The sequence below is a fragment of the Gaeumannomyces tritici genome (assembly GCF_000145635.1).
Source record: "Gaeumannomyces tritici R3-111a-1 unplaced genomic scaffold supercont2.8, whole genome shotgun sequence".
NCBI lineage: Eukaryota > Fungi > Ascomycota > Sordariomycetes > Magnaporthales > Magnaporthaceae > Gaeumannomyces > Gaeumannomyces tritici.
The window spans coordinates 732532-755758 of NW_008804552.1; the positions used below are offsets into that span (position 1 = coordinate 732532).

The 23227-nt window shown below is 40.6% G+C and overlaps 6 protein-coding genes across 6 annotated transcripts; 2 read left to right on the forward strand and 4 right to left on the reverse strand.

Moving 5' to 3' along the window:
- Positions 1–45: 45 nt before the first annotated feature.
- GGTG_12386 (hypothetical protein) lies at positions 46–864 on the reverse strand (the record flags this gene model as incomplete). The annotated part of the gene is made up of 2 exons (XM_009230283.1): positions 46–343; positions 509–864. The coding sequence occupies 2 exons, from the start codon at positions 862–864 to the stop codon at positions 46–48; spliced, it is 654 nt and encodes a 217-aa protein (XP_009228547.1).
- An 851-nt stretch (positions 865–1715) lies between these two features.
- Positions 1716–2011, reverse strand: GGTG_12387 (hypothetical protein; the record flags this gene model as incomplete). Its single annotated transcript, XM_009230284.1, has 2 exons — positions 1716–1767; positions 1839–2011. 2 exons carry the CDS (start codon positions 2009–2011, stop codon positions 1716–1718), a joined length of 225 nt encoding a protein of 74 aa, XP_009228548.1.
- Positions 2012–4694: 2683 nt separating this feature from the next.
- On the reverse strand, positions 4695–5098 carry GGTG_12388 (hypothetical protein; the record flags this gene model as incomplete). The annotated part of the gene is made up of 3 exons (XM_009230285.1): positions 4695–4736; positions 4837–4859; positions 5002–5098. The coding sequence occupies 3 exons, from the start codon at positions 5096–5098 to the stop codon at positions 4695–4697; spliced, it is 162 nt and encodes a 53-aa protein (XP_009228549.1).
- Positions 5099–5339: 241 nt separating this feature from the next.
- On the forward strand, positions 5340–6890 carry GGTG_12389 (hypothetical protein; the record flags this gene model as incomplete). The annotated part of the gene is made up of 6 exons (XM_009230286.1): positions 5340–5370; positions 5626–5717; positions 5863–5938; positions 6298–6518; positions 6613–6628; positions 6742–6890. The coding sequence occupies 6 exons, from the start codon at positions 5340–5342 to the stop codon at positions 6888–6890; spliced, it is 585 nt and encodes a 194-aa protein (XP_009228550.1).
- Positions 6891–8762: 1872 nt separating this feature from the next.
- Positions 8763–9829, forward strand: GGTG_12390 (hypothetical protein). Its single transcript, XM_009230287.1, has 3 exons — positions 8763–9079; positions 9154–9330; positions 9410–9829. The coding sequence occupies exons 1-3, from the start codon at positions 8866–8868 to the stop codon at positions 9649–9651; spliced, it is 633 nt and encodes a 210-aa protein (XP_009228551.1). The 5' UTR covers positions 8763–8865; the 3' UTR covers positions 9652–9829.
- Positions 9830–11909: 2080 nt separating this feature from the next.
- On the reverse strand, positions 11910–12858 carry GGTG_12391 (hypothetical protein). The gene has a single exon (XM_009230288.1). The coding sequence runs from the start codon at positions 12572–12574 to the stop codon at positions 12116–12118; it is 459 nt and encodes a 152-aa protein (XP_009228552.1). The 5' UTR covers positions 12575–12858; the 3' UTR covers positions 11910–12115.
- Positions 12859–23227: the final 10369 nt, after the last annotated feature.

Sequence of the window (23227 nt, forward strand, 5' to 3'; positions counted from 1 at the left end):
CAACCACCGATCTCCATTCTCCCCAATCTCAATGTTGCCGTGACATCAGCGATGCGGGGCGTACTGTCCGCTATCTTGGGCGGTGCGGGACCACGCAACGTTTCCTTGACAGGGCTCGGCTCCCGGGAGCAGACCGGAGCGGGGAAGGTGTCTTGAGCGACGTCGATCGTGAGGGGTTCCGGGGTCCGAGCTGGGGTGCTGAGCGAACATGCTGATCGGCCCAAGACTTCTGTCAAACCGACGTCGTGCCAAACAGTCCGAATTCCTCAGTGGCCCGGACACGGACGGGCCTTTTTCGCCTTCTCCAGCCAACGAGCCATCAATCTGGCGTGTTGATAACTGCCTGTAAATCATTGGCAAAGTCACATGGCAGAACTCAGGATACAACTCGCATGACTCGATAAATCGAAATGCGATCGCGTCACCCCAAGTTCGAACACAACTCGAACCGCAGGCAGGGACCCAGCCGTTCTCGCGTTCCTCAAAGTGCCAAGTTCATGTCACAGACGATCCATTTAACCAAGGGTCGTGTCGAGCGTCGTCAACAGGACCTTCGGGCACGTGGGGGACGACGTGCGCATGTTGCTGCCTGGCCGCGTTCAGAGCAGCAAGGAGCAGCCGAGTTCGGCCTAGAACCTTCCGCATTGCGTACGGTGTGGGTGGCATGCGGAGGTGGGCCGAGGCGCGGATCAGATATCCACATCTTGTCCTCCAAGTGTCACCCCGGCCTGACAGCCCGCCAGTAGCACACTGCACATGCTTGTGCGGGAAGTCCAGAAACCAGTGCGTGCTCGATCTGGGGCTAAAGCCCCGATGTGAGCCACGCATGAGCTTGTCGTCAGCTAGATTCTGCGGCAGCCACATGATTCTGGCAGGATGCAGGACTGCGCGCTTCGGACTAGGAGGTATCAGCTAAAACGATATAAAATCAGGTGCCGCTACGCTAATTTAACGCCTGCACGGCCCTCCGGGGGCAACCGTCAAATTGCCCTGATTTTAATTTTAGATGTTTAAGGCAAAAGAATAAAGTAACAGTGCTTTTTTGGTGTTTTAACTCGTTTTTCGGACAATATAAAAAAGCATTAAAGGCGTTAGCGAAGCTTTAGGGCGTAGCTGTTTTTTTATTGTTTTAACCTTACTTATCGCACAGGCCAAATAACGCATACAGCGGTAAGGCCGTGCTTAATTTAATGCCCCGGGCTAATAACGTGGGCTTAAAAAATTTGTAATGCCCTTACTTTTTACCGTTAAGCAGGCCAACTTTGCCGGAAACCCACCCATAAAAAATTAAGGGCGCATTTTACTATATAAAACCGCGGCATTTAATAAATATTAATAAATTACTTTTGTGGTTTAACGGAAGGGCGTGCGGGGCGGTACAATTAGCGGGTTATGGGTATAAAAACCGGAATGCCGTAGTTGCAAATGCGCGGGTTCGAACCCCGCTTTTTTTTAAATTTCCTTTTTTTTTTTTATTTTTTTTTATTCCAAATTAAAAGTTAATTTATTTTGCACTTACTTTGTACCGTTATTTTTTTGGTTTAATTCCAATTAAAAGGTAATTTACCCTGTACTTACCTTATACCGTTATTTTTTAACGATTATTTTTAAAAGCAAAAGAAAGGAACTACTTTTTTGCAATTGCAAATAGCTTTATTTTTTTTGGAATTTAAATTTTTAACATTATTTTAATTAGTACAATTTATTTGTAACGGTTACCGGGAACTTTCCGTTCCGTATTTTAACGCTAATTTTTTGTTGCTATTCCTAAATTTTGGTACAATTAAAGCCTTTCGGAAAGGGAAAAACGATAATGGTAACGCTAAACAACATTAAACCTAAAAGTTAAAACCTTTAAAAAGAAACGATTGGTGCAATTATTAAATAAACTTTTTAACTTTTTCGTTGGAAGCTTTTTACGAAAGCACGTTAAAGGTAGCAAAAGGTTTAAAAATTTCGTTACGTTATTTGCGGCGTTCGTAATCCTGGATGCGAAAAGGCGTAATAGCATTTTTGGCGATACGGATATTGTTTAAAGAAAAAGGCACGTTAAATATAATACCGTTAAAAAATTTAACCTTCGAAATAGCAACGTATGTTAAGCTAAATTGGAAATTTTTGGCAAAAATATCGAAAATAGCGATATTAAAGGTTATGCTTTGCAATTTGTGGATAGTAATAGCGTACGATACCGTAATAAAAAATTGTACTTTGTTGCAAACCGTATTTTTTTTTTGGAAATTTCGAAAAATTCGGAAAATAAGTATAACGTTGGCCAGAATGCTAGGGTCCTTAAAAAAGCAAAAAGGGCCGTTGTATTTATTAATTTGCATTAAAAAAAGGAAGGGAAGCGTAACGCAAAGGTCGATAGTGCAAAAGGCTTAGGCAATATCCCAAACGTAACCGGAAGCACCGTTAACGAGGCCAGCTTTGGTCCAAAGGTTATTCGTAATCATTATTTAAGTTTTAATGCATAAAGGTAAGGCATTGTGCAAATTGCCGGCGTTCCGGGATTTAACGGCTTCGGTTTTTTGGCCAGTATTGTTAGTACGGACCTGGATTACAAGCTTATCGAAATGTTTTAAGTGCGTAAAGTTATACTTTTTAATTAATGCGTTAATTGGATAAATGCAAATAGCCTTATTAAAGCGAGCAATTTTGGCAGGCCGGAAACGGGTAAAAATACGGGTTAATAAAATTTCCTAATTACGGCGGAAAAGCGTATTGTTTTGCAAACTTTTAAAAGCGGTACGAAAGTTAAAAGCGTCGGTATCGTTTCCAATTTAGCGTATAAATTAAATAAGCTCGATAATTTTGTTAAATTTAAAGTAAGCGTTGCGTCCTGCCATTTCGGGGAGGGTGCGGAGGTTGGTTTTAAAAAAATACAAAGCCTTTTGCATAACGGGAAGCAATTGGAAAAAGTTTTTTATTAATACAACGTTACGGCCGCTAAAGGGAAAATTTGGCTTTTTAAAAATTTAATGCATGCGGCGGTCGATAAAGTTTAAAATAACGATATTTATTATCGACTTTTCGTTTAAAAAAATGTATTTAACGTTTTTTATACCGTTGCGGATTTCGGCGGCCTTTTGTGCAATAAAATCGTTTATAAAGGTGTTAGCATGGGATTAAACCGGCAAACGAAGGAAAAAATGGATTGTAATACCGTTAATAGCATTAATTGCTACGTTAATCGGTGCAATACGTTTAATAATGTTTCGGTTAATGCTACAAGCAATATTAAAAGCGCGGAAGTTAAAGCAAATAAAGTTAAAAACAAAAGTTTTGCCCGTACCTTTACGTTTATTAATTTAAAAAAGCAATTAATGCTTACGCTAACAACAACGGGTAAAAAAGTAACGGTTAAAATCGACGGCCAATACTTAATAATTAACGATTTGGTCGTAATATAATTGCTATTGCGGGTTTAACTGGTTTAAAACGGATAACGAAACGGCATTATTAATTTTTAAATTACTTTGCCGGAATTTTTTTTAATAAAACCAACGCTAAAAAAAAAGATTTGCATAGCGGCTAACGTAAAACTGCTAGTTTTTTGCCAGGTTAAAACTTTTATTGCCGAATATTTCGATATTTTTAACTTTAAAACTTTAAAAAGGAAGTTTAGCAACGAAATAAGCCCAATCGGTACGTGTAAAATCCGCCGGGTTATTAACGGTTTCGGGGTTATTTTCGAACTCGTTATTAACGTTTTTAAATTTATTTTTGTCGATACAAATATAGCTATTTTCGTTGTAAATAAAGCAATTGGCCCGGTAATGTTCGTATGCTTTAAAAAAAGTGTTAAAGGTTTTGTTAAGCACGGTTTTAAAGGCGTTAAGCGTAAAGTAAGGATGGTATAGCATTAATTTAACCTTGCAATAATTTTTTCGTTTGGGGTTATTATCCGAATCGATACGCTTATATTTCGGAAAGTAATTTAGTACGCAAAGTTTAGCGTAAGGACCAAAAAAAGATTACGGTATACGCTTATGGTTTATTTTTGTAAAGAACGTAAAGTACGTAAGGTTCGGCCAATCCTTTCGGTTTATATACTTTTGGTATAATTTGCGGATAGTAACAACCTCGTTGTAATTAGCGTTAATTATAGCGGCGTTTTGGTTAAAATTAAAAGGACGGCAATTAACCAATTGGAAAACGTGGTTGCATTGGATTAAAAAAAGGCCGAATTAATAATAATACATTTTTATAACAAGCCAATTTCGTTCGGCTATTAATTTATTTATTATTTTGGCAACGAAGGATATTAAAGGCCGAATATGCAAAATTTTAAAAATAACGCTTTTTATAATTTTTTTAAAAAGGAGCGTTTGTATTTCCGCTTTGGAAACGTACTTAGCGATATAATTAAGCATACTTTTAAGCGAAATGCAAAGGTTTGCATCCGTATTGGCCGTCCACGTTAGGGTTACGCCGCGTATATATTAATTTATACGCTCGTCGTTAGGGCGGGCACCGTTGTATATTAAGTAATTGGGGTTAAACGTATCGGTAAAGTAAACGGTAAAGTAAAGGGCACGAAAGTAATAAAAGCGATAATTTTTTGTAACAACGGGGGCCGGAAATTAATATTCGGCAATAAAGCCCGAAAGTTAACCCTTAATAACAACAACGGGCCGGCGTTTCGGCACCTTTTTTTTCCGCATATAGTACGTAGCGTTGCATTAATGCCGTTAAATTCGGTTGGTAATGCAGGAAAAGGATTTAAAAGTAAGCTACAAATTATTGGGTTTAAGGCCGATATCGTACTTTAAAGGATTGTTTTTGTTAAGCGGTAAAGCACGGCCAAATTTTATATTTTCGGCGGTAACGTACATGCTTTAAAATTTTGTAAAATGCTTTTTGCTTTTTTTTGCTTTTATTAAAGTAACGTCGAAAGCGCTAATTACTTAAAATAAGCCGTGGATGTAAAGGCTGCTACGGTTTTGCCATTCGTAGCAAAACCAATAACCCGAAAATTTAAACCGCTTTATTAAATACTTTTCGAAAAAAAATTTAAATCGGCGATAAAAATGGTAAGCGGCGATTTAAAAGTAAGCTTAAAGGTTTTTACGGGCAATTTTTTGCTTAACGGCATTATTGCTTCGTTCCCAATCGTAATAGCGAAGCATAACTTTGGCCAAAAAGTGTTAGTGCAAATTGGCCGTTAAAAACGTTATAAAAAGGTAAGAATAGCTAAAAGCATAGCACAAGGCATTTAGCTTCCGGCTTTTCCCCTTTTAAAAAGGGCGGGTGCTTGTTATTGTTAATTTTGTCCTTCGATAAAAAGTAAGGAGGAAAGGGAACGCCCGCTTTGTGCTTATTTGTTTATGCTTTTAATGGTTGCGGGCTTACAATATTTACCCGCAAGTAATAAAAGAAATACCGGTGCACGCTAAAACGCTTTAAAGATTTTTGGATTTACCGAACCGCAACGTGGTATAAAAGGGAAATAACGTAATAATAGGGAAAAGTATTGCTTTAAACATGCTAAAAGGATAAAAAAATATTAATTTACCCTTTAAAATATTAGCGAAGCGGACGATAAAGTTAAATAGGGCCTGGCTTTTAGCGGTATCCCCGTTAAAAGCCTTTTTTAGCTAATTTACGCTGTTAAATTTGTAGCGGGTGCTAGTACGGTTAACGAAAAAGTTGCTTTTTTTGTTAATTTAAGCTTTTATTATAACGTTAAAAGCGACGTATCGAAAGCGGGGGTGGTTTGCAAAACGCCCGTTATGCTAATGTAAAGCATATCGTACTTAAACTGCAAAGTTAACTTTCCGCAAGCGAGGGAAGGTATATTTACCGGCTTCGTAAAGCATTAGTAAAAAAAAAGCCAGGCTTATTAAAACGACGCAATAGTTAAAATCGTTAATAAGCGTAAATTTAACGGCGGGCAAAAGAAAAACGTTATTTTTAACAAAGCGTTTTGGAAAGCGTTAAAAGTTTGCGATACGCATTGGGACGGCGGTAGGGTCGCCGGTTTCGCGGAATATTTGGGCCCGAAATCGGTCGAAATTTCGTTAATTGCCTATAAGGTTGGAAGCAATAGCGTTTTTTCGCTTACCCTTTGCGTTTACGCGAATTGCTGCCTAAAAAGCTTTATGGTTAATTTCGTTAACGTTAACGTGCATAAGCTAATCCCGCACGTTATCGTTTTTAAACAAGAACTTTAGGATTTTTTCGTTAATTTTTAAGTTTTTATAGCCAGGTTAATTGGTTATTAACCAAACGAACCAAGCCTAAATAACGTAACGCCGAACTTTAAAATCCCTTTTAAAAATACGGAACATGTAGTTATCGTTAATAAAAGTAAAAGGTTCGGCATTTGCACGGCCTTTTTAACTTCGATTTCGATTTTAACCCCGACTTTAACTAGCGTTTGCAAAGTTATTGGCAAAAAAGCCGCTAGCAAAAGGGATAAAGCGGAAAATAATAACGCCAACGTTCCGAAAAAGGAGGGGGAATTTGTTATACAAAGCGCTTGTATCGCGCTGGAAGCAAATGGTGTAACTTTGGTACTTTAATTGCTATTTACGCATAAAAAAAGCGTTAATATAAATATAAACTTTAAATATTATTTGTTTTTCGATTTTTGTTAAAGTGCTAAAGTTTTTAAACTTTTGCGGTACGTTTTTAAAATGCATATAATTTTTATTGGAAAATAAAAAAAGAAAGTTAGCAAGCTGGCCGGCGTTTTTGCAACGGTAATTACTGTAAACGCTATTGCAAACGTTAAAGTTAAATTATTTGCGTTAACAGCGAAAGCACTTTTTTTAAATAAAATTACCGTTTACGGACCAACGAAAATTGCGCATCCATTTAAATTTATGGTCGTTAACGCATTATTATTAAAGGTTATTTGTAAAAAAAAGCTCGGGATTTTTTAAATAAGGTACGGGCTTATTTTTTTATCCAATTTTAACGTTAAGCTCGGAAGTAACAAAACGATTATTTCGCTAAACCGCTTAATTATTTGCAAAAAGGCTACGAAATAACGCTTGTAAAAAAAAAAGGTCGTAAAAAAAAGTTTTGTTGCTACGGAACGAATATTCGGAAAAAAGTAAAGGCATTGTTTGCAAAATTGCAAACGATTTTTGCGAAAAAAGTGCAGGCTAAAAACGGCAAAGTTTAAATTAAAAAGCGTTATAAAAATTACCGAATTTTTGTTGTTTTTATTTTTGTTAACGTTAACGTTTTTCGAATATTTGTTAAATTTTGTTACGGTTAAATGGAAAAGGAATTAAAGGGTTTGAATTTGTTATAAAGCGCTTTAGTAATTGCATGGGTAAAACTTTTTTGCTAGCACAACGGTAAATTCGGTATTTGCGCTAAATGGTAATACAACGGTTTTGTGCCCGTTATATAAACGCAAAAGCATTAAAATCCATGCTACGGGGGAAGGGAACGGTCGAAGGCCTTAGCAAGAAAAGTAGCGGCCGGGACGTAAGTACCGGCCGGAGGGCAGGTGCCGGTAAACCTCCCGCCGGAGTAAAAGGTCGGTTACCTTTATTAATTTTTTGCCGAATAAAAAAGCGAGCATTTTGGTTGGGCAATGCAAAATCTTTTGTACGGGCCTTTTTGGAATTTAAAAAAATACGGTTAAAATTGTTAACGGTATTCCGGAGGTTATTGCCGGCCTTTTTAACGGAACTTTATTGGAAGCAACATGCTAAGCAATTGGCAATATGTTTGGTACTTTAAATAGGCTTAAATTTGGCAAAAGGCTTAACTTTTTTGCAGGTATAGCATTGTTTCGTTTCGGTTAAAAAAGGAAGGGGGTTAAAAGGATCGGAAGGATTGGCTATGGTTGCGATTTGCAATTTGCAGCCTTTGCACCCCGCATATATTAACAATCCGTCCAAAAAAAATATTAATTAACGCGGAAAAGCCTAAATACTTTATTAATCGATTCGGTTTAATGCAATTTAATGGCGCTATCGAAATTTAAAGGAAAAGGCGTGCAAACGGTTACCGACGGTAAGGGAATTGCAAATAGGGATTAACTTTTTTTGGCGGGGTAAAAAAAAGCGCGGCATTGATCGTGGGCGTTTAGTAAGGTACGGAGCGAAAGCACGTGTTTTTAGCCCCATTATTTTAAGCAGCAATAAGCGGTAAACGGGCGGTAAAAAGTAAATTTAGCAATAAATTTAATTGCTTTAGGATATAAGCCCCGCTTAAAGCACTAATTAAAAGCCAAAATACCAAGCCAAATTTCGCGATAATTAACGATAAAATTAATTGCAATAACGTTACCGCTACCAATTTGCATTAATCGCTTTAATTAATTAAGCAAGCAAATCCAGTTATAATTTTTTTATTTAAATTTTTAATTTTTAGGGCGTAATTTCCGGGGGAAACCTTTTGGACCCTTTTTTTTTTTACAAAGGGCTTTTTTCCTGCGAAAGGCTTTTTTTTTGCGAAGGGCTTTTTTCTTGCGGAAGGCTGCCATTACGCCCCCGCCCGCTACCGCACTGTTTAGGATTAAAATTAACCAATTTTAAGCGAAAATAATTGGATTTTCGTGCGTAAATTGGCTACAGGCCATTTAAGCTACGGATTGTATCCCGAATAAGAAAAACCTTTGTTAGCAATTTTGTTAAATTACCCCGGTAAAGAATAGCTACGCTTTCCGCGCACCAAAACCCTGCTTCCACTTGCCTACCTCCCCTCGCTGCGCTCCGTCCGGTAGGTGGCGGTGTCAGCAGGGTTTTGGTGCACGTCGGGCTTCGCTGAAATAAATATTACCCACTGCATAGCGCCTGAAGTCATCCTTCTCACACAAGATTTCTTTTGCTTACCCATGTCCTCAACTTTGCCCTCGTTCCCTTGGAATCCCACACACGCAGACATTACTTGGACAAAATGTCAAATGCTCATGTTATCACGCCAGCGACAGTGGCCGACGTGCCCGGGATCGTCGATATCTTGATCCACGCCTTCGAGAGCGAAAGGATGAATGAGATGTTTCCGCCCACGCCCGAGAGCCGAGCCTGGATAGAAAAGGCCTACGAAGGCTTCGTCAGGGGCGACGTTGGCAGACACGAGTCGCGCGTCTTTGTGCTCCGCAACGAGAACGGTGCGTATTGTCCAGATGCCAGTACATGCGCCTGCCAATCCTGAGCTTACTCCGGGTGTTGGTCACGGCAACAGGGAAGACGGTTGGTTTCTCGTTTTACTGGATCGTCGACGCGAAAAATGGAGAGTTCCAGCCGTGGCACGAGCGGTACCCTGCGCGCGTGGCCGGCCTTGGTTGGGAGCAGATGGATGCCTTTTACACCATGATGGAGAACAATCACAGGAAGGTCATGGACCAGGGGAGCCACATCTGTGAGTACAATTGATACCCCCTAAATGGCTTTTTGGCTCGCTTGCTTCATTTCTGACAGGCTTTTGCGTGCTCATCCAGTCCTCGAGACAATTGCTGTCCACACAAGCGTCCGGGGCAGGGGGCTTGCCGCAAGGATGGTGGAGATAGGCATGGAGCTGGCCGATACTCTAGACTACCCCTCGTATCTGGACGGGAACAAGCTGGCTGTGACTTTGTACGAGCGCGCCGGGTACATCTCCCAGGATACCGGGCTTCCTTTCAGAAGTGTTCCAATGAGGAGGCCTAAGAAAAGCGAGCGCCAGGCAGAAGCTAAGCCGTAATGGTGGGGACTGGAGTTGGTAATTAGTATTATTATACTAATTACGCGGTGCATTTAATCCAAAAATTTAAACCCGATTTTTTCTTTTACTAATAATTTAATAAGCTAATTACCCAGTTAAAACGTGCTTAGCAGCTAAAAATTAGCGGAAATATACGTTTGCAGTATTAAAAAACGTTAATTGTTGGAACAGCATTGCGGTGCGCGTGCGATCCGGAAAGGGAGGTTGTTACAAGAGGCTCTGGGGTCCTCCGGATCCCGCACGGGCCAACTCTATCTGCCTTAGGCAGAGCAGGGAACCACCCTTTGGGTGATTGTCCCTGCGCATATAAGGGGCAATCCTGTGCCCTTCTTTTGGCAGATAGATTCCTTCCTCGGTGTGCACAATAATAGGATTTTCCCCAGATCATTGAGATCGTTGTTCACCTTTACCAGGAGATTTCCGAGCCTTAGAACAGGAGTACCAGACTTTTACCAACATTAATGCTTATTTTATTAAGCTAAAAAAACGTTTAGCTTTTAATTTAGCTTGTAAATAAGCTTTAAAATATAAATCCGTAACTTTTTATTTAATTAATGCGAAAATTGGTAAATTTTTGCAGTTATAAATTATTATATATCGTTAATTTTATAAAAAAAAACTAATTAAAGTACAAAATTTTATTAAATTAAAAAAAATTATATTTAATGCTTTTTTGTTAGTTATTTTTTTAAAAGCTTAATGCGCAAGTATAAATAAAAGTTAACGTACTTTAAAAAAAAGCTTTGCATTTTATCGCATTTTTTTTGTAATAAAAATATATAAAAAAAATGCATAACAGTACAGCTTTAATTCGAAAAACCAAGCATTAAATACTAAAAATTAACTTAAAAATTCTAGCGGTAACGAAGGTTTTCCTGCAAAAACTCGTTTAATGCACGTATTTGCTCGTTAATAGCTTTTGCAATAAAAGCTAACCTTGTTACAATATAATCGCTTATAAAACCTTGCATAGGTTGTAGCTTTAACTATAACAACGTTTTTTTTTTTTGCTTTGGTATAACGGGTACTACTTTGGTTTAGTTCCGTAACAAACCTTACCAGCTTTATAAAAGTAATAACGTTTTTGCAAGTTAATTAAACTTAACGGCAAGTAATTCCCATTACTTCCGCAATTTTGTTATGGATCCGTGCTGGGCACGGATCACGTGACCCAAGGGGTGCCCCCTTGGGCTAGGACTCATGTATATAGGAACCACCCCGACTCTTCCAAGGACAAGGACACAACCCTTTCCTCCTTCCTCCTTATCTCGTAGAATAACACTACTTCAGCACCTGCCGGGCACCACCTGGTGGTTTGACCTATTACAATTTTTGTATTAAAAAAGCCCGCATATTCGTAAAAAGCGCGTGCTTTAATTTTAGTATAGCAATTAAGCTTTTTAACGCGTAGCTTAAAAAGGGTTAAAGAAGGGCAAGCAGTTAGCGGGCTGGTAAGAAGGCAAGCGGGAAGCGTTAAAGGTTGCAAAAAAAAAGGCCGGCCGTAAGTAACGCGCTTAACGCGCGTGCGTATCGAGCCGGGCGTGTAATTAAAAAGGCATTAAATTAAAAGTTTTGCGGTACGTTAAATTAAAGCTATTACGGTGCGAATCGCCGGCGTTAAAATGCGTTAATTAAAAGTACTGCGGTGCAAATTAACGCACGCGTTACACCGCTGCAAGCGTTAATATCTTACCCACACAAGTTAAGCCTTAACCGGGTTTAAATAAAAGTGCGGGTAGCGATACATCGAGTTAACGGGTTTTTTATAAGAAAAAATATAAATTAAACGTAGCTTAATTAAAAAGGATTTGCGGGTTGTACCGTTTAATATCCTCATACCCTGTACAAATTTGTAAGATATAAATGTTTGCAGTGCAAAGTTTTTTTATGTCATTACAACTTTTGCTGGCACTTGTTTTATAGCGTTGCGCGTGTAAAGGGCTTACGCCAACAGCTTACGCTCAGGTGCAGCCAAAGGAATTTATATTATTACGAAGAGTAGGAAAGAGAAAAGAGGCCTTTGGCCGGGTTTCTTTACGAGGGAGAGAACCCAGTTTGCCGCTGCGGGGGCGCCGCCATGTAGCGTCGCGGGTGTGGCTAGGGTCTCCGCGGCGTCGCCGCCCGGATGTGACGGTGTGGCTCCGGTATAGCCGGAGCTACAACACGGGCCTTCAGCCCGTAACAGCGCGTACTGCAATTAAGGTACCGGAAAAAAACCGATGCTGGTTAGTTGGGGCTTTAAAATCTGCAATTTGGTACACTTTGGCACTTAAAAGGATGATACGTTATGCTACTACGCTATGCTTTTACCCGCTATGCTTGCTTGTAATGCGTGCAATTCTCCACCTTAATAACACGAATGCAAACGCGCTTATAACAAATAAAAACCAAAGAAGTCCAGCAACAAAAAGAGAAGCCCAGGAAAAAGATGGCTCTTTGCCGATTAAGCCAGCTGGCAGTTGTGGGGATTACCAGAGCCGTTCGGGTTCTCCTTAGCGCCGATGCCGCAGAACTTCAAGGCCGAGGTGTAGTAAACCCGGATGGGCCCAGGCGGGTTGCCTGTCTTCTTTTGATTGTAGAGGTAGGCGCTCCCGCTGGCCAGGAGCGGCAGCTCATAAACGTCCGAGCCGCAGCCGCTGGCAAACTTCAAAACGTTACCGGCGTTGCCAAAGGGTTTCGGGTAGCCGCTCGCGCCGGCCTTAATGCCGGCCTGGCGGTAGTAGCCGATGGCCTTATCCATGCCGACGGTGCCGTAAGCCTGCCCGTCGTTATTGGCGCCAGAACGGCAAACGTACATGGACCCCTGCTGCCGGGCCTCGAGGGCGCTGCTGGCAATGTCGACAGGGCTAGCAACGGCAGCGGTCGCGATGAGGAGGGTGAAGAGCTGGGAGAAGCAGACCATTTTGACTGGTGGGGGAAGAGCGATAGCGAAAGAAGTTTAACTGGAGCACGGTGCTAAAAGAATGGAATAAGCGCTTCGGGAAAGCTGAGAGAAAGCTTTCTTGTCTTTGCGTCTTTAGAAAAGGACGTGTTGTCTCGCTCAGTGAATGAAACTGTAGGAAAGAGAATATGAAACTGTAGGAAAGGAAAGAGAAGAACCAAAAGCCTTGGTGGTAAGAAAGGAAGGAAACTTTTTGGATTTGGGAGGGCATTACATTCTTATCTTTATACCAGCTTTGCAAAGACTGTTGAGCTTGCTGGTACTCGCAAGCAGCCCTGTGGACACGGCAAAAATGTCGCCGGAAAATCTCCTCGCATGTCCCCTTGCCAAACTTGGGACAAAACGAGGGAGTCGGCCGCATGGCGTCCGCGGAGGCAGAAATCGTTCGGAGGCTGACGACGCGGTCCAGGGGGGAACGCGTATGTGTGTGGACTCCGGGGGTTTGTATTATGCCAACTTGACGCAAACATAGGTACCACGTCGCTAAAATTAGCGCTCCTCGGCTCATGCCGTCGGGGCACCCAAGGCATTAAATCCAACCCGTTCAGGCAAATTATTCACGACTCATAGTAGCGCACGAAACGACGGCGAGTACTAGGTTTCGGCCATATTTTGAGATTTCGACCGATTGCCCGAAAACCCATGGGCTCCGCCTGTTATTACAAGTGTCCAGGATTACAAACACTAGCGCGGCGGATCTTGGTGGTATATCAGTTTGGCTTGGTTTTCTAAGGAAGAAAATGTATCTTGCTCCACCGCACTGGTGTTTGTGATCCTGGACACCTATACTACTCTTAAAATAACCCGAGGGAGGCGCGGTCCTGTTCCCGGTTGTCGCACAGCCACTGCCGTTTTTTCCCCATAACTTTTCTCAGGTGGACGATCGACAAGGTAGGCTGTTGCACGGGGAAATAATCACGTCTGTATGTCATGCTACGTGGGGTATCCCTTCAAGTGCCGTTCAGCCCCCGGTCGTTGATCTTGCGTGCGTTAGCCAATAAAAACGTTTATTTTTTCAGTACTTCCACCTGCGCCTTATTTAGTCCGTGATAGAAGTACCAGCACAAGTCATTGCTACAAAGCAGTACGTCGCAATACTCGCACCGCGCCCCTGAAAATCCGTACCTCCAAGTCACACCAACAACCAGGGTGCTTTTGCTGATCACCTTCCAATCCGGGCACCTGGGCCCAACGGCACTTAAGGGGATGAGTTGGATGAATCGTGACATGAAACCTGACGGATGGCAGCTTTCCGGTTCTTTTGTGGGACTTTCGTTTCCCTACACCCTTTGCCGCCCCCTCTGCCGTATGACGCACGCCGAATCTTGCATGCATCTACAAAGCACCATTTCATCTCTACATCGCCTTGACTTTTAGCATCGTGGTTTGCTATTGGCATCTCATCCTCTTACCTAGACTTGCTGGCCTCCAACACTGTCCAAAACCAAATCTCGCTCGATAAAACGAACCATCATCACCACAAAATGTCGACCAAAAGTGCACGGCTAGCGGCGCTCGGCTACGACGAAGCGTCCGAGTCGGCACGGGAGGCACTTAGGATCCTCAACGCGATGCTCCCGCCGGCGCAGCCCATGTCGACGGCCGCCGAGGCCGCCGCGGCCCTGGACGACCTCTGCGCCAGCGACGCCAAGGAGCAGGGCGAGGCGGGCTCCTTCCTCTGGTGGTTCTGGGACCTGGTCCATGAGTTCGGCCGCGTCCTGCCCCACGAGGACACCGAAGCCCACGATAGGCTCGCCGCCGTCGTTGCGACCCTGCACAACCTGCCCGCCGACAGGATGGTGAGGCTGGGCGAGCGGTGGGGCGACGTCGGGGAAGAGGAGATCGCGCCTTGGAAGGGGTTGCCAATGTTTGGTAACACGCTGCGCGAGAAGATGGACGACGGTGAGCAAACCCGGTGCCTTGTCGGCTGTCCTCTCCCGCCTTGCGTTGTTACTTTTTCACATATCACGCAGCGCAAATGGGAAGTAACAAGATGCTCACACTCAATGGGAAATTAACCTTGGATTAGGTGACAGTAAAGCTTCCTCAGAGGTGGAGAGAAAGCAGCGCCATATCAATCTGCAGGCCTACGCTGCCCGCGTCGCGGGCTACGGCATCGTACCCCTCGAGATGTACGCCATCTGGGCGCTTGTCGACGCGCTCGAGGGGACGATGGAGCCCGTACGCGGCGCACCCGACGAGGTGAATGCGAACCCGGCGTCGGTCAAGGACCTGTCTATAAAGATGGCGTGCGCGGCTGCCTGGATGATCCACGCGGGCCACATGCTACACGGCCGGAACGAGGAGGTTTCCGGTGCCACGGCGGGACCGCTGTGGAGGATCCAAGATAAAAAGGAAGCTGCGAAGCTGGGCCGGAAGCTGAAGGGAAAAGATGGGTTGTGTCCGGAGCGGTGGGCGCTATGGAAGGAGAGGTTCGCGGCCGTGAGAGACGCAGCCGAAGGAGTGGATGACGCGGCGCGCAAGCAGGCAGGTGCCGCGTTTGCGAGGATGGAAGAGATCGAAAAGGGGGAGGCTCAGGCGTGATGGATTGTGTGAAGCATTATGGATTGGAGGGTCGGGCGGACCAAAAGTACTTGCAGGTGCAGCTCAGTCCCACAGCGCGGTGTCAATCCAGCGTCCAAACTTGTTGCCGACCTCGTGCAGAACGCCGGCGCGGACGAAGCCGCACCCACGGTGCAAGCCTTCGCTCGCATTGTTGGGCACGGCGACGACGGCAACGGCGGTGCGGACGCCGAGCGTCGGCCCGCAGTCGCAGTAGCAACTCACTGTACAAGATCCTGCCCGCGCCGCGGCCCCAATCGTTAGACAAGAAGTGTCGGCAGAAAATTGGGGCCAACCCTGTGACTTGACTAGATGGGCAGCATTGGGGTTGGAAATAATTCTTTCGTGCTGAAAAGACCAATGTACCCAGCGCCTAACAACCCGCTTGCAAGTACACTTCTATGTAAGAGTGACGAATGATCATCGTGCCCGGCTTCTTTGTCCCAGCCACCACCGACACCAATCACCTCTGGCTCTGTCCAGCGCTGCCACCGGCACAGCTCAGCTTCGGCGTCATCTGAATGAGCGAGGGCCCACCAGCCGCTATTGGAACAACGCGCCGCCACCCAGCCCGAGACACCACCTCCGGCTCTCCGTTAAAACGCCCTTTACTAATACAGGCCGCCCACTCTACGTACAGGTTTATTTTGTGCGCCCACAGATCCGCCCACGCTCGCTTTTATAGGTCGCGGCGGCTAAAGCGGCAAGCCGCGAGCGCCTTGCCATCCTCGTCGTCCTTGCCCTCCTCAAACTCCTGCGCGGGATCGGGTCCTTGTTATTAGCAACTGCCAGTATAGCGCCGGGCTGGAAGGGGCTGCTGGGGAAGGTGGTATCGAGGCGGGCGTTAACGTCCCTGTCGAATATGGGTGGCGCGCCAAATGTTACGGAGGAGAAAGTGGGCTTGGCCGAACGGGTGCTTGTAATTGTATTTGGTATTATTAGCTTTTTTACGTATATTTTAAAAGCGTTTAATCGGGGGAATATTTTTTTTTGGCTTACCCAAGGCCTGTTCTGTAAAAAAGCAATAAAATAATAAAAAAGCTACTGCTTCCCTAGTGTCAAAAGCACGGGCGAAACCGCCCGGCAGAAAGCGGGGAGCGTTAAATGCACGGGCGAAACCGCCCGGCAGAAAAGGAGGAAGGAAGCGTTGGCAGCCAGCCGGGCACGGACCCCCCGGGGACATGCCGGCAAGCTACCGGTATCGCGGCCAAAGCATAATAGCAAAATTAAAAAATAAGGTAAAGTTTAAATTGCACGAAAGCGTTTGGAACGCGAAAAATTTAAAAAACCAACCCCGGGTGCCCGAAAGGGCACGAAAAAAAAAAGGTTAAAAAAAAACAATTTTTGTTGGCGATAGCACTTTTGGTAAAAAATTTACAAAAGTTTAACAAAAAAAATACCGCATTCGGCCCGTAACCCCGTAATTACCCGCTTTTGCACCAATTAACTTTTAATATATTGTTTTTTTTTATACTTTTTTTATTTAAAAAATAAGCCCGGGTAATTACCGAAAGGGATTAAACAAATTTAAAAAAGGCATTTGCAACTTTGCATCGCTTACAATAACGCTTAACGCTACGTTAAGCACGTTGGAAAAAGCCGTTGGGCTACCGGAACAAAATACCAAAAAAGCCCCGCAAATTCCCGATAATTTCGAAAACCTTTTCGTAAAAAAATTGTAAAAAATAAACAACGCGCTAAAGGTTTAAAGCAAGCGCGCCCGTTTAATTCAAAAAATCCAAAATAAAAGGTTAAAATATGCGCATAAAAATTTAAACGAAAATAAAAAAACATTTTTAAACGACGGAAAGGTTTTACGTAAAATAAAATTATTTTTAAGCTTTTTATGTTTAAAAAATTAGCAATTTGGCAAAATATCGCTTATTATATTAGCAATTACAAATTTATTTTCGAAAGCGAAAGGGAACGTTACGGTAAGGATTGTGTAAAAGTTTAAATAGTTTCCAGCACTTTCGATTATCGTTAACGGGCATAATGGATAAAATATAAGCAAATGCATTATTTAAATACCGGGGTATTGCTTATTTAGGCCGATTTTTTGCGGTAGCTTTAAGCAAGGTCGAAAAACTTTAATTCGCGGATATAACTAGCAATTAAAAAGTTTGCGGGAAATACCGTTATTAAATAAAAAGATTACGAATTGTTTAAAGCGTTCCGAATTTGCTGGGATTTGGTAAAGGACGACTTTTCCGAATTAATACCCGAATGGATAAGGACAACATTACTTTTTAACCGATTCCGCCCCAAAATCCAAAAACGGGTAATATTTGGAGGCTTTTTTTATACCATAAAAAAATTGCAAGCCAAAGCCTTTAAAGCAAAGATAATATCGGGACCGTATAAAGGAACCCCGGGGGATATAAGTGTTTTAGCTTTTAAAAAACCGGTTATTTGCTTTAAGTACGGGTAGCTAAACCATATCGTTACAGTATGCAAAATACGGACGGACAACCCGGAAACCCCGTTAGCCCTAGCAATTATACAAAAAGCGAAAGGGAAAAGGCCTAAAGTACGGTATTACGGGTATAGGAAGTTAGGCCATATCCGGCCGGCGTACCCCAAAAAAAGCAAAATATTGCTATTTAATTCGATACCGTTATTTGGCCGTTTAGGTACCGGGGCTTAAAAATGCGCCCCGGCGGTTAGGACGCGCTAAAAAACCGAAGTATATTTACGGATTAACGGTCGCCGGGTAAAGTTAAAAGCGTTGGTTAACAATAGGAACGACGTTAATTTGCTGTATAACCGTTTTTTAGTAAAAGCAAAAAAGATACCGGTGCTAAACGGGGGTTATTTAGCGTAATTTGATACCAAAAAACGCATGCTTACGCTAAAGGTAAAAAAATATAAAATTTGGGTAACGAATAGTTAGGAAATAATCCGAAAATTAATAATGTTTTACGTAATAATGCCCCGGGCCGGGTACGATATTACGTTAAGCATGCTTTGGTTTTAGCAAAAAAACATTAAAATCCGGTTTAAAAATATAAGGTAAAGGTTTTCGGTAATTACCAAAAAGGTTAAAATAATTTCGTTGGAAATAGCTAAAAAGCTAATCCAATCGGAACAAGCGATAGCCGTGCTAACGGTTGCACGTTTAAAAACCCTAAAAAACCCCGGGAAAAGGTTAAAAGCTTTTCCGAAATAGGTTAAAAGGATAATTGCAAAATATGCGCAGCTTTATAAATCGAACCCTTTGCTAAAACATATAAGTTAAAATTACGCGATTAAATTAGAGGAAAAAACGATGCCGCTTTACGGAAGCATTTATTTTTTATTCGAAAAGGAATTAAAAACTTTTTGGGGGTATTTCGATAAAGTTATAGCAAAAGGTTGGATTTAGCATTTAATTAGCCCCGCCGGCGCCGGAATTTTGTTCGTTTTAAAAAAGGACGGGAAGTTTTGCTTTTGTATTAATTATCGAAATTTTAATAAAATTACCAAAAAAAACCGGCTAACATTCCCGCTAATTTACGAAATATTTAACCGGGTATTTAAAAGTTAGTATTTTACCAAGCTAAATTTAAAAAACGCTTATTACAAAATACGGATCCGATAAGGAAACGAATAGAAAATTACTTTCCGTTGCAAATATGGACATTACGAATACTTAATAATGCTTTTCGGTTTGGCCAATGCTTTAACAACGTTTTAAAGCTTTATTAATATAGCGTTTAAAAAATTAATTAATAACAATTGTATTGTATATTTAAACGATATTTTTATTTTTTCGAAAATATAAAAAAAGTACCGCAAAGCAATAAAAACGGTACTAAAACGATTTAAACGGTTTAAGCTTTACGTTAACCTAGCTAAATGCAAATTCGAAACGGATAGTATCGATTTTTTAAGGTTTAAAATAACCAAATTTAGGGTTAAAATTTTGCCGGATAAAATTATTGCGATTTTAAAGTAAAGGATACCAAAAAGCGTTAAAAATATCCAAATATTTTTAGGCTTTACGGGATATTATTGGAAATTTGTAAAGGGTTACGCGAAAATTATTATGCTTTTAACGGATTTTTTTAGCAAAAATACCGTATTTTACTTAAAAAGTATTGCAAAAAAGGCTTTTTGCAAATTAAAATTGCTATTTACAAAAATTCCGGTATTGGTGCATTTTAACCTTTCGAAGCCGTTGTACGTACGGATTAACGTTTTAGCTTTTGCGATAAAAGCGGTGCTATTGTAGCTGTAAAACGGCCGGTAGCACCCGGTAGCTTACATATCGAAAAAGCTGCGACAAAAAAAGTTACGTTATGCAATTTTTAATTTAAAATTGCTAGCGATCGTAAAAGCTTTTAAAAAGTAACGGTATTATTTGGCTTATTTACAAAAAATTGTTAAGGTAATTACCGACCATTTAAACCATATTTATATTTTAATAAAAAAAAAGGTAATAAAGCGTTAAGTAAGGTAATTCGAAGATTTAGCAAAGTATAATTTTACGATTAAATGGAAATTAAAATATTGGAATTTCGCGAATGGTTTATTAAAACGTTTTTAAAACATACCCGTAAACGGGGAAGCCAATAAGGCAAAGGAGGAATTTTAAAGCAATTTATTGGTTAAATTTCGAAAAACAGCTTACGTAAGGACGACCATTATTAAAAGGGATATTAAAACGATATTAAAGCGCATTTTCGAAATACAAGCAAAGGACGATTTCGTTTAAAGCGATATTTAAAAAAGCAAGCTTAACGTTTAAGGAATTAGCGACGGTTTGTTTAAGTATAAAGGGAAAGTTTAAATCCCGAATTTAGCGCTGTTGCAACGAACAATGCTTTAAAAACAATACGATAGCCTAACGGGGGGTTACAAAAGCATGGCTAAAATTTTAAAAAAATTTAAACGGTAATTTAAATGGCCGGGTATAGCTAAAAACGTACGCAAATACGTACGAACGTATTAAGTATGCCAATAAACGAAACCAAAAATATAAGCACTTTACGGGTTGCTAGCATTTTTGCCCGTACCAAACCGCCCGGAACAAAAGTTATCGATGGATTTTATCGGGAAATTTTTAACGTTAATAAATAAAGCCGGCAAAAAGCGCGACGCAATATTGGTAATGGTCGATCGGTTTATTAAATACAATTTTTTTATTCCAACGTTTACAAAATTAATTAGTAAAAGATTGGGAAGCTTTTTGTTTGCATACGTTTAAAGGCTATTGGAAACGCCCGAAAGGATTGTATCGGACCGGAATAAATTGTTTACAAACGGGTTTTAAATAACCTTTGCCGGATATTTAAAGGTCGTAAAAAGGTTATTAATAGCATATTACTTTTAAACCGACGGGCAAACGAAACGAACGAACCAAGCAGTAAAATATTATTTTTGGTGCTTTTGCTGCGAAAAGCAAAACGATTGGGCGTTGCTATTGCACCTGGCAGCGTAAGTACATAATACGAGCGTGCATTCGGGGTCGCAAAAAACCCCGGCGTTTTTGCTAATAAGGTTTTATTTACAAAAGTTTTATAACTTTCGGGTAATTAAAAAAAAACTTTTGGCAACGGTTAAAATTAAAGCGGGGGCTTTGGAAGCAATTAAAAAGCAAGCTAAAAAATTGCTAAAAAAAGCGAATAATATGTACAAAAAATATTATAATAAAAGCAGGACCCCAATGCCTTTTGGGGTAAGCAATTGGGTATTGCTAAATACGGCGAATATTAAAATAAAAAGGCCGTCGAAAAAGCTATCGAACAAATGGTTGGAACCTTTTTAAATTTTAAAAATGGTTGGGTTAACCGGTTTGGCGTTCCGGTTAAAGCTTTCGGTAAGCTACCGAATATATAACGTATTTTTGGCAAATTTATTGCAAACGTTTAAAAAAAGGCCCGGCGAAAAACTAAAAAATAAAAAATTAAAAATCGAAAAAAAAAAAAGGATCGCTTCGAAATAAAGGTTTTGTTAAAATATAAAGGGCTTTTGCGAAAACGAAAATATTTAGTTAAATGGATAGGTTATAACGAATCGAAAAATTTGTAAATTTTAAAAAAGGATATTACGAAAAAGATTGTTTAAACGTATAAAGCAAATTTATTAAAAGCGAATTTATAAGATAAGGAAAATACCGGACTTTAGCGGGTAAATACCCGAAAAGGACGGGGGTATTACAGGAAAAGAATAATAAAAGCTAAAGGAATGGTTTAAAAAAATGTTTTAACGTGCTAAACCGATTGGTTACCGAAAAAAAACGTAAAAAAACCCGTAAACGGTTTGTAATAACCGTAAAATATCGTATTTTATAAACAAAAAGTTAAATGGGAACGGTATAATACGGGGAACGCTTTAAATTAATAGTGCAATATATTTAAGTTTCGAAGGATATGCAAAGTGTAGCATATTTCGAAAAGCCCGTAAAAGGCATGCTTAGCGTAATACGCTAAAGTAATTACCGCATTTTAAACGTACGTCGTAATAAAAAATATTATTGCTTGCCCGAAAAAAAAGTAAAAAATTTTTCGGATGGTATAACGAACGGGCTTAAACGTTTAAGTAACGGCAAATGCATATTAGCAATATTTAAATCCATTAAGGGGGCAAAAAAAAAGCATTTTAAAATTATTTATTAAAGCATTAAAGCTTAATTGGTAAATATGGATACCGGGATTTCGCAATATTGCAAAAGCAGCATAACGAAAGGAAATTATAGTTTTAATTGTAATAAATTAATAAAAAAAACTTAAAATTAACCACTTTTCGAAAAAGGGATACCAATAATTAATTAGGAAAATATATAAAAAAAATCGATTAAATGCCGTATTTAAAAAAACCAAAATTTCCGGAAATTACGTCCTTTTTGCTAGCGTTACAATCGTTACCGCTAAAGTTGTTAGCGCCAAAAGCGGTATTTCCCGGCGCTAATACGGACGCCGCACCTTTACGGGGAACCGCGCGGCTGTAAGTTTAGGTATTCGAATGCGCCGCAATTGTGGCAAAATTAACGGCAATGTTACCAAAAAAAATAACTATACCTTTTTCGAAACATTTAAAAAACGCTTTTATTTCGTTAAAAAAATTATCGATGCCAATTAAGGTTTAAATTTGCCTTTTTGTTTAAACGGCGATAGCGTAAAATTATTGGGAAATGTTTTAAATAGCTTTTAATATTGTAACGTTGGTAATTTTGCGCTGGATGCGCTTTTAAATAACGGTTTAACGTTCGTAGCGCGCAAGCTATTCGGCCGATATAATATAAAAGGATTTAGCTTTTTAAATAGCTTTGCAAGCGCGAAATTGGGCTTTGGTAAGCTTTTCGAAAAGTTCCGGTATCGCTTTAAGCAATTGCTTGTAAACGGTATTTAAAATTTTGTAAAGGTTTTGGGCCATTTTTTAAAACCATTTAAAAAGTTTAACGCAAGTTTTATTGCTAATTACGTTTTTGCAATAAATATATTTAAAAAACCCCGTACAATTATTAAAGCATATCGGTATACGGGGGTTAACGGTATAGTTTTAATATGCTTAACAACCAAAATAACGGTTATAAAATACCGTACGTTCCGTATAATTATCCTTAAAAAAGGGCAAATAAATAAGGTTTTAATTATTGCTTTATTAAAAATTAATAACTTTTCGCGACGGGAGCGCGTTACAAATATTTATATAAAGCAAAAAAAAAGCAGTATTCGTTTTGGGGGCAAATTTATTGGAATTAAAAGCGTTGCGGCGGCGTTCGTTGCGCGCTTTACGCTTTTTTTTCGGCGAAAGTTTTTTTTGCCGCGGCGGTTAAAACCCGCCGGGGGGTTACCGGCAAAACGTTTGCGGAAGTTTTAAAAAGTTGCAAACGCAAAAAGGCCCGATAAACCCGCAATATTTAAAGGGTTTACCGGAAAGTTACCGGTAAAGCAATTATTAAGGATTTAAAGGATTAAAAGTTCCGGCAAAACCGAATCCAAATCCAATTAAATTACGATAATTGGGGAAAATACCGGGGGGTTGCCAAAAAGGGCTAACGGGCCGGTTGGGACCGAAAAACTTAAAGCAAATACTTAAAGGAATATTATTTTTTTACGTAATTGGGTA